The sequence below is a fragment of the Pagrus pagrus genome, assembly GCF_965226575.1.
Source record: "Pagrus pagrus genome assembly, chromosome: 14".
Lineage (NCBI taxonomy): Eukaryota > Metazoa > Chordata > Actinopteri > Spariformes > Sparidae > Pagrus > Pagrus pagrus.
The window spans coordinates 30,900,627-30,911,491 of NC_140198.1; the positions used below are offsets into that span (position 1 = coordinate 30,900,627).

A 10,865-nucleotide genomic window follows, 5' to 3' on the forward strand; every position below is an offset into this window, starting at 1 on the left:
AACCAGAGGCGATTGCTCTAAGACTGCAAGGGAAGCTCAGCTTCCCCTAAAATGTCACCCAAAAAAAAAAAAAAAAGTGGTGAAATATGTACTGCTGTGTGTGCATTTCATTGACTAAATACGCGCTAGAAAGCCTTCATCTTTTGTTCAGAATCAGCTACTTATCACAGGTAACCGGCGCAACTTCCTTCTCATTCATCCCCGCAGCGCCACAGCGCTTTACACAGTCGGACGCTCAGCTTCTACTGACTTCAATGGGGAAGTGTAGAGCGGGTTGTTCCACTGCAGCGAAACTAGACGCTCATTGGATAAATGCTGGGCTTTGTCCCGCCCATCGGACGCTCAGCGTCTCTGGGGGTCCATGGGGCAGTGGGCTGGCCTGGACGCTCGGCTTCTGCATGATGATTGGATGAGCTGTCTGAGGCGGAATCCTTTTTTGATTGACAGCTAAATGAGCGAATCAGCGATCTTGAAGAATAAACATGTCACAAGTTTTTCATTGTGTTGTTCTGAACTGATCCGGAGAGTTTACCGATCCCCAGCAATTGTGTCTTTGTTAAAAACGACTAGCGTTGTGTTTGGCGACTCTGTTCTGTCACTCTGTGTTTTTTTTCCCCCAACGAGCAGCGGCAGCTGCGGAGCTTCTCCCCCCGTCACGATCACTCACACTCACAGGCGGTCACACTTCACAGTAGCCTAAAAATGAGCTTCCCCTCCTTGAAAGACCAGCAGCCGCCACTGCTATCAACAAAGCATTTGAATCCAACTCATGAGAAAATATGCATGTACACTCTTAGAAAGGATGTGTTAAAAAGTGACACAAAAAATGTGTTGTTACATGTATAACACATTTTGTGTGGATTTCAATACAAGATGGGTAAAAAAGCTTAACACACTTTATGTGTTTGACAATTTAACACAATTTGTGTATTATTTTACGTGGCAGGAGGGGGGCGCCCTTTCTTCATGTTCGCTGTTCGCGCCACAGAGACAAAGACAAAGGAAAGCAAGATGGAGGCTGCATCTCCCGGTGTGCCCGGTGTGCTCCCTGACCCTTCAGTAAGTATCCATTACTAGTTTATATGCATGTATCTCACCAGACTGTAAAGTGTTAGGGTAAATTCGGCATGTATATAATCCACCAACTAAATCGCATTTCTAAGAAAATTCGTTAGTTAGTTAGCTAACGTTAACCTAACGTTAGCTAACTTTCATTGTGAATTTGAAGTGTATTTCTAGGTTATTTATTTCTACCTATCTACCGAAATTACACAACATAAAATTCAGTTAGGACAGTTTAGTAAACAGTCGCTCATTTGGTGATGTCGCCATGAAAGGTGAACAAATAACTAGGGTTGAAGTCAACACAACAGCAATTCATTAACATTAACGCCGCCATATTATAGCTGGAAAACCGCAGAGTTTGGGTTTGAAAGGCAGAGACTGTTAGATGCAAGTTACTTATTGCGCGGCTAAACTCATACCGCAAGCCACATTACATTTTTAACGGATATTTTTCGTATAACCATGACCAAATAACTACCAACATCTGGGACTAGAGCCGTTTGCCCGTTGTGTTTTTACGTTACACCGACACAGCCATGGTTGCTGTGCGTTAACCATAACGTTAGACTGAAATTAAAAAAAAACGGGCAAACGTGTGTCTGCACTGGAAACCACCTGTTTCGGATGGGGTTAAACAGTTGTGAGACAGGTTAGTTTTACCCTACTGATGATGTGTTGTTGCAATAGTATCACTCCATTGAGCTTGCAAGCACAGGTCAGTGTGTTTTTAACGGTGCTTTTCGGTTTTCCTCCTCCGGTAGTTTTTGATTGTCGCTCGTTATCTTTCCCCGGTGCCGCGGGGGTGGGGGAGGGGGTTGGCATGTCGGCATCCCTTTAGCTCCACATTGGTGTGTTTTAACGTAGGCTTAAAACCCAAACCACGACTGTTTTTGAATTATGAGCAAGTTACCGTTAGAGTGCTATTAAAACACTTGTCTAGACTAAAATCACTGCAAGTTACAGTTGCTGCGGGGGGAGCAGCTCTTATGGCAAACACATCGGGGAAAGACAGGACAGTAGACGTGGTGTTTATGACTGTAGCATTGTTGTCATCATGGGAGACTGTTTAAGTGTTGATGTCAAACGTGACATGTAATCAATTAGTGCTGTGGGTGGAACATTGTATGAGACTATACAGACAGAGAGGAGAGGTAGCTGCATCAGAGCCAAATCTCTTAACAACATGTTGTATTTTAAAAGCTTGTTATATTAAACATTGGGTAAAATCTATGTAGAATGTACAGTGGAAATTAAAAAAAATATATAGTAATTTCATCCTTGGTGATTTTTAAATGTATTTAATGAGTGCTGGGCAGTTGTATGTGTTTAATCATCAAATAAACTCAATCAATCACATTTCGAAATCGAAATGTAGTGGAGTGGAATCATAAAGTAGCTTCACATGGAAATGCTCATCTACAAGTACCTGAAAATTGAACTTTGTATATGGATGTTCAAATTTGTAAGTTATAAGTTGTTGAAAACATTGCAGAAATAATTTAAACAGCCTTTAATCATACATCTTTTTTGGCTCAATAAGAGCTGTAGAGCAATTTTCCTTCGCCTGAGCTCCTGACCTTGTTCGTAATCTGTTCTACTTCTCTACATGGTGGCTGACTCAGTTGGGCAGCACAGTGTAGCCCCACATCAAATAATATCAGTTTTAGTGGTATACAGTGAGATGGATATTTGTGGATGTGGTTTTGTTATTTTACCAGAGCGAATGACGACTGAAACCTATTTTTCTCTTTCTCAGCAAATGGAGGCTACTAAGAAGAAAATCCTCGCGACAGTGTTCCTAGATGGCAGAGAGATATTCAAGAAAGTTTACGTACTCCACAATGCTGCAGAATTAATTGATGCAAGCAAATCTCAAGTACCTTCTGCAGCAGAGTTGGATAGGTTCTGCCAGTATAATGCAGACTTTAATGAGTTTATTGATTCAGATCATAACACAGATATCAAAGAGTTGGATAAATTCCACATATTTTTCCTGTCGGGTTCTGAGCTAGCGGATGCACAGACTGAAGTGATATGTCCGGTAAGGCTGTGAGATGTGGTTGAAAATCAGTGCAAAACAATTTTATCTCATTATTCAATTAATTGTGCAGTCCTGTTAACTGATATAAAGTTGTGTGCTTGATCTGGGATTTTAAACTACACTGATGGTTCATACATTTTTGCTTTTGTTTGTTGTGTTTGTGTTTACTCCAGCTTGCTCCACTGCCAAACCCTCAGCCCAGTCAGACAAATTCTCTACCTGCCTATGACGATGAGAGGCTGGGTGACAGTGGATTGGGCGCGCTGAAAGCACTGATCAAAACGAAGGCTCCAGCCATACTCACAGAATATGGGGAATCTGGAACCATATGCACAAAAAACCAGGATGCTACTTGTAAGGATTGCTGTCAGTGATCTTGTGGAGAGACGAGGATTGTAAGTTGTTGTTGTTGTGTGTGTGTGTGTGTGTGTGTGTGTAGAGTTGAGATACAAATGTATTGACAGTGGAGTGAAATTGGTTGTCTGTACTATACATGAAATGAGTATTTATAGTCAATTAATGTGGGGTGGGAGTAGAGACTTAGTGATATGATTGATGTTGTTATTGATGTTACTAATTGGCCATCAGAAATGGTTTGGTAATAGTTGCTGTCTGTTATTATCAGTTACCCATCCAGTGATGACAAGGTGCGGCTTGCCAAGAATGTTGTCACCCTCTTCCCTAAATTGTGTGTCAAAATCCAGGAACACAATGAAGGATATGTAAGTAAACATCAACTGCCCTCAAACTATGCTTCTTCTACAGGATTCCCACAATCATGAAATTCATGGAAAAGTTATGACATTAGAAAGTTTTAGTTTTCCAGCCTGTAAATTGTTTGGAATTAACAAAATGTTGTGGAATTTTTTTAAATATGCACTTTTTTGTCTATTGTTTCTCTTCTTCCTCTCCTCCTCCTGTCCTCTTTTCCACCTCTTCTCCTGCTCCTGCTCTTCCATTCCTTCTTCTCTCTTCCTCTTTTTCCTCATTCTCCTCCTCGTCATCAGCTTTGAAAATTCGTTGGTAAAAATGTGTGGAAACCTGGTTGTAAAAATTATATTACTCACACACACACACACACTTTACTGACATGCATTGTATTAAATGTTTCCAGAATGGTTTCAGAAATTATGGCCATTGTATTGTTGATATTGTTGACTGACACCTCATTCAAACTCTCTCTTCCTTTACCCCATGCCAAGGAACATTACTACGATCCAGCCTCACACAACGGCTTCATTGAAATGAAACTGCGAAATCTCAGGAGGGACATGGAGGAAAGTCAGAGAAGATATCGGCGGAAGAGCAGGTCAGGGGGTGCTGTAGCTCTGATCGTGTCAAACATAGAGGAGGACGTGAGCGAGTGGGTGACCCTGGCAAAGAGGATGAAGCCCTCACCTCAAAACCTCTCAACAATCAAGCACGCTATGGACCAGACCTACACTCACCGAAGAATATGGATTACAACACAATGTCCAACAGTGGCTGAGATATTTCATCAGTATCCACGGTTCATTGACATGCCACACCTGGTAAGCAAATTCTTGATACTGTAATCATAATTAATTCATCTTAAAGCATAAGTAAATGATATATTTGTGTTAATATAAGTGTTAAATAGTTGTATATTCCTATAGCCATCAGTCATTTAGAGTGTTTGGTCATTAACGTGGGTCTCCCAGTCCCTCTGCTCTGCAGCAAATGGAAAAGAAATGTGTGGAGTTCTCCCTCCTGATTGGCTGAAAGAGGGAGTGGGAGACAGGAAATGACTTTTCTGTTTACTGCAGAGTGGAGGATCCATGTTTCTGACAAAACACTCTAAACCAGTTATGGCTGTTGGAATGTAGAGCTATTTAACACTTTTTTTATTTTATTTTATTTCTTTTTTTTTTTGCTGAATGCAACTACTTACTGCACCTTTTTAATACAGTTATCAATTTTCACTCCTTTGACGTAATCCCAAAACATTGTTTAATCACAAGGGGCCATACTTAGCCCGTAGCCCGTTCATTTCAAATAAATACTGGATTTAAACTGACTCAACACAAATATTTATCTCTTTCTATATCTTAGTTTGATTCAGACTTTGGTAAACTGTTCGAGGGGAAGGCTGACCTTTTCATTCGCAAATGGGAGACAAACATCATCCCCAGGCTACTGAAGGTTGCTGCATTAGAGATGTCGGAGGATCTGGCAAATCCTTCATCCTCTGGGAGCGTCAGTGATGGTATGTTGGGTCACATTCGGGAAGATGTGAACATGCACTTATAACTCTTATGCAACTATCTAAGTTTAATTGGTCAGGATGACTTGGCCTTAGGTAGGGGTCAGGTATATAACTTGCTATCTAATATCTCCATGTAGACATGCTTTGCTTCAAAGCACTTCAAGTGCTCACGCACCTTCTTCCACCAACTGCATCCGGGCGAGGGGCAGGATGGAGTCGTTGCAGTGTGAAATCAGCGATTTCCTACCTCGTGGACTTTGCACCAGTATGTTTCTGTCTTAATGGCTTTCTGTTTGCATCACTGTTGAATTCACATCCTTGTGTAGTGCCCTTTACTGAACCTCCACCTTTGTGGTATGGTCCTCTCCCCACGTTGTTTTCCTAATGTAGTATTTCAAACCTTTTGTGTTAACAGCCTGGAACGAGCATCTCGTCTTTACTTGATAAACCTGATGCATCAGTGAGGGCCCACCAACCCTACATTCTGTGCCTTGGACACCCAAGTGGAGCTGCCCAGCAGTATGTGATCGTCGCAAGAAGTGACAAGATTGCTGTTCCACTTGGAGATGAAGGGCTGACCTGCGCCGTCGACAAACTGTTCAAGATGTATTGGGTTTGCAACCTTGCGTACCCTAACCAACTGCAGGCTGTCTTCTCTTTCCTGGAGCATATTTATGAGATGCCCGTTGCCGGTAAGAAAAGATCCAAAGTTGTTGAGCTGATCTCCAAGCTCCAGGCTATTTCATAAGCAAACCATGTATGTGTGCCCAAAGTGCAAGCGTGTAATTGGAGCAGAAGTCAGGAAGCTTATCCGGCATCTCAGAGCCGTTCATGCCTTGTCAGATTCCCAAGACTTTCAAATTGTTTGTTGCCAGAACAACTGCCAAAGAACATATCACAATTTAAACTCCTATACAAAACATCTTAAGAAAGACCATTCAAAAATGACATCACATGATCAAATTGACAATGTACCTGGACACATGGAGCTTTGTAATATGTCGAAGGACATTGATAATGAACCGATTCTAGTGGAAGCCACAGCAGATCTTGGACCTGAAGATGTTGCAGCAGATTCATCAACTCTTAATGATTGCGCAGCTGCATTTGTAGCCCAAATGTATTCCTCACCTAATACAACTGTCACTGATGTGCAGAGGAGCATTACATGCGCAAAAGAAGTTATTGACCGGACTATGGATATTGTTCAAGAGAAAGTGCTCTCCTTTATAGACACCCATTCCATACCTCATGACGACGATGCTTATACAACGTTGATGCAGGAATTGGAAAGTGGAAGGAAAATGTTTGAGGATGTTGACACTCCTTATAAGATGAGTAAATATTTCTCTGATAAAATGTCACTTGTGAAACCAACAGAGGTATTCCTGGGGCATAGGGCAGACACTGCCAGAAAGAATGGACAAATGACACAAGTGCTGATCTCAGACACATGTCAGTATATTTCTATTATTGACACGATCAGATTTCTTTTTAGCAGTGAGAAAATGCAGAGCCTTTACATGGAGTCTAATAGAAGTGTGGATGGTAAAATGCGAGACTATTGTGATGGTGCACAGTTTGCTACTCATCCTCTGTACAGTAGATATCCAGATGCCTTACAGATACAACTTTATTTTGACGATGTACCACTAATCCTTTAGGTTCTAAAACCAAAATACACAAAATGGGAGCTGTATATTTTTCTTTGAGGAATTTGCCTGCAGAGTACAACTCCTCTCTGGCAAACATCCATTTGTGTCTCCTGTTTAATTCTATAGACAGAGAAACCTATGGGTTTACCAAAATACTACAGCCATTGTTAGAAGACATTAAATGTCTTGAAAGTCAGGGTATTGCAGTTGAAATCAAAGGTCAAACCCATTTGCTTTATGGTACCATTTGCCTCTTGACAGCTGACAACCTTGCTTGTCATTCCCTTTGTGGGTATTTGGAAAGTTTCTCAGCTAATGTGTTTTGTCACTTCTGCTTAGCTGACAAAAAAACTGCTCAACATGTCTTTGAAGAAGATGAGTTTGAAAAGCGTACTAAGGACAATTATCAACAACATGTAATGCTGAACAATGCCACTTCCACAGGCATCAAGGAGGACTCTTGTTTGAACACACTTAAATACTTCCATGTAACAGAGGGTGTTTGTGTAGACATCATGCATGATGTATTAGAGGGTGTTGCCCCTTTGGAAGTAAAGCTGATGTTGCAACATTTAATATATGAGGACAAACTGTTTACATTGGAGCAGCTTAACGATAGAATATCGAGGTTCGATTATGGCTACATGAATGAGAAGAACAAGCCATCTGTCAATCTGAATCTCAGAACAAATGAAAATGCTGTCAAACAGACAGACAGCCAAATGTGGTGTCTCCTCCTCTTTTTGCCACTCATGCTAGGAGACCTAGTTAGTAGGCAGAGTCCACATTGGAAACTGTTTCTTCTTCTGAGAGAAATATGCAGTATAATATTTGCTCCTGTAGTCACAAACGGACTAGCTGTGCTTTTAAAGCAGTTGATAATAGATCATCATAACATGTTTAAGACACTCTACCCAGACAGGCCACTTATCCCCAAGCACCATTTCATGATACACTATGGTAGAATGATTGTAATGTTTGGACCACTTGTGAAGTTATGGTGCATGAGGTTTGAAAGTAAACACTGTCCTTTGAAACGTCAAGCTCATGTAGTCTGTAACTTTAAAAACATAGCTAAAACATTGGCTTACAAGAACCAAATACAGAGTATGTACAGCTGGAAATTTGGGACGCCATTTGAGAGAGAAATATCTGTTCCAAATGCCTTCCCTATCATTGTAGGATCTTTAGAACTCAGTGAGTTGGTCCTTGAAAAGTTGCATACAAAGAATGCTGATCTTGGCATTTTAAGCACTATCCATGTTGCACACACAGTTAGTGTGTTTGGTCAGACCTATCAGACAGGGAGTGTAGTCCCTCTTGACTATGACACAAGAGATGAACGCCTGTTCGGTGAAATAGTTCACATCTTTCCAGAATGTGAGAAGAAAGAGGTATTGCTGTTTGTCTGAATTTTATCAGTTGAATGTTTTGATGACCATTACTACGCTTATGTGGTAGACAAAAAAGATGTATTTGAAATGGTCAGCATATACGACATTGCAGATATCAGACCACTAAGCCTGTTGTCATGTTTCCAGGGAGACAGAGTTTACTTAAATCCCAGGTACAAAATTGTATAAGTCAAGTTGCAGATATCTGCATTCGCTTGTTTCTCAGTGGTGCTTCATTAAGATGTCACTATTTATGTTGACAAAACTGACGAGTTAACATATTAAAGAAAGTTGATTTAATTAAGAAAAGAAAAAAAAGACTAACTCATTTAATCTGAGGAATAATTTTTTTTCAAATTGAGGATTTTGTTTGAGGATTAAAAACGATTTTCTTTAATATGTTAACTCTTCAGTTTTGTCAAAAAAAAAAATTTGGTTGGTGGAGTTATGTTTGATGACCACAGAATGTGAATTCTCTTGTTAATGAGAAAAGTTGAATGTGAAATGTTGATTTTAAAAATGAAATGTGAACAATAAATTATAAACGTGTTTTTCTACAGCTGGGTGTCTGCTTATTTAAATTCAAATCTTTAGGAATAGACTTAACACATTTTTTAACACATTAATGTGTCTATATAAGGACTACACATTACACAAATCTTGTGTTAAAACTCTTAACACAGTAGTTGTGTTAAAATAACACAACTACTTGTTACTTTAACACAACTACTGTGTTAAGAGTTTTAACACAAGATTTGTGTTGGCTTTTCAAACACAGTAATTGTGTTAAATATAACACAAAATGTGTAGTCCTTATATAGACACATTAATGTGTTGAGAATTGACACAACTTGTGTTAATATTAACACATCTGTTTTAAGAGTGTATGTGCAAGTGTTTGGTTCCAGTAAATATGTATGTGCAAGTATTCAATTTTGGCCAGGGTGGCTTCTTATAGAGTACAGTATGGTTTGTTTGCACACTATTCACAATTCACATACGATTTTTTGTACAGGCTAGGCCTGTGCCTGGAGCCTTACTTCATGTGTCATGTGTGAGGAGGCAGGGGGTGAAATTTACAACGTCTTATTCAAAAGTATATATTTTTTAATATTTCCAAAAAGATTTAATAAATCGCAGTAAGTATTTTATAGCTTATCTCACTGATAACTCATGCCTTACTATCATATTTACAGGGCTTTAATATATTTCATTTTCTTGAGTTTAGCAGTGGCCTCAGGCGGGGGCTGTCTGGCACAATCAACAAAACGCTGCCTGCATTCATAGGCTCCACTAACAGCTGGACAGCTGTGGAACTGCACAGCGGAACGCTAGCTGGACGTGGGTCCGAGTCCGACGGCTGTGAGTTAAATAGAAAAGTGAACAAATCTTTCATCGGATTCATTTTGCTTTCGAAACAGTGAAGAAGAAAACGGGAGGGGAGCATGTCTTTAAAAGAGTTGGCGGTCTCTTTTGGAGTTATGTTTCCAGCCTTCTCTCTGCCCATGAATGTGGAGCGCAGTCGGAATAAGGAGCGATTGGAGGCCAGCCTGGCTGGCTTGTATGAGCTGGAGCTGCTCAAACAGAGGCAGGAATGCCGGGTGCTTAGCGTTCTCTGCCCCGGAGACTCTCCGGTGCCCGGGTGTCCGCCTTTGGGAGCTCTACGATCGGTTAGTTGCGCCCTGGAGGCAACAAAAGGCAACACGTTGGATGACTATGGCCGCAGGTTCCAAACTGTAAGTTCTATTCGTCTTATGATGTTATTTTGCAATGAAGGTGGTATAATCTATATCGTGCTAGTTTGCTGATGTAGATGATAGTTTGTTCAGCAGTAGTGTGCGCCATGGAATTTGTTTCAAAAACTTTGCACTTAAAGAGCCCCATTGTGATCCTCAACACATCCTCTAGGCTGCTCGATCAGGTTCGGTCCTATCATAGGTGTTTTTGTTGTCAGATGTGTCAATAAATCCGCTGTAGGCAGTGGGGTGCGCTGCCGTGGGGCGTTGGATATTTTAGATTTACTTTCAATAATCCCACAGACGTTTAGCCATGTCATGTCATGGTTTTGAAACTTTTTCTTTGCTCTTTCTTTTTGTGTCTCATCTTGGAACACTGGAGTTATCTGGATCTGGAACTCCGAATGTTTGTCATCCCTTAAACCAATCATGAAATGCATTGTAAGGAGGGCGCCTTAGAGGCACACATTACAATTCAAGGGCAAATTTTTGGGGTAAAAATTCCCCTTCAGTTTGGATAAATTATCACTGCAATGGGAGAATTTTTAACATGAAAACGAACATCATTGTTTTTCATGGGGAGTGCCTCACTTTTTATTCTTGATCTAGATTTCGTCCAACCATTTGGGACTTAGAAGTAGATTCCAAAATCAACATCAGTGTTTCAGATCAACTGGTTTTCTATGTTTGGAGAAAAAAAAAGCAAAAAGTAACCTATGGTATTGTAGCTATACTACCTAGGGCCTG

At 40.5% G+C, this 10,865-nt stretch overlaps 2 protein-coding genes across 2 annotated transcripts; both read left to right on the forward strand.

The window, feature by feature from the left end:
• The first annotated feature begins 968 nt into the window (after positions 1 to 968).
• LOC311269690 (uncharacterized protein) lies at positions 969 to 4,399 on the forward strand. The gene is made up of 5 exons (XM_084374019.1): positions 969 to 1,059; positions 2,822 to 3,106; positions 3,280 to 3,501; positions 3,732 to 3,828; positions 4,309 to 4,399. The coding sequence occupies exons 1-3, from the start codon at positions 1,012 to 1,014 to the stop codon at positions 3,478 to 3,480; spliced, it is 534 nt and encodes a 177-aa protein (XP_084230145.1). The 5' UTR covers positions 969 to 1,011; the 3' UTR covers positions 3,481 to 3,501; positions 3,732 to 3,828; positions 4,309 to 4,399.
• Positions 4,378 to 10,320, forward strand: LOC311269566 (uncharacterized protein; the record flags this gene model as incomplete). Its single annotated transcript, XM_084373779.1, has 6 exons — positions 4,378 to 4,638; positions 5,180 to 5,333; positions 5,471 to 5,598; positions 5,749 to 6,025; positions 9,874 to 10,118; positions 10,291 to 10,320. 6 exons carry the CDS (start codon positions 4,378 to 4,380, stop codon positions 10,318 to 10,320), a joined length of 1,095 nt encoding a protein of 364 aa, XP_084229905.1.
• Positions 10,321 to 10,865: the final 545 nt, after the last annotated feature.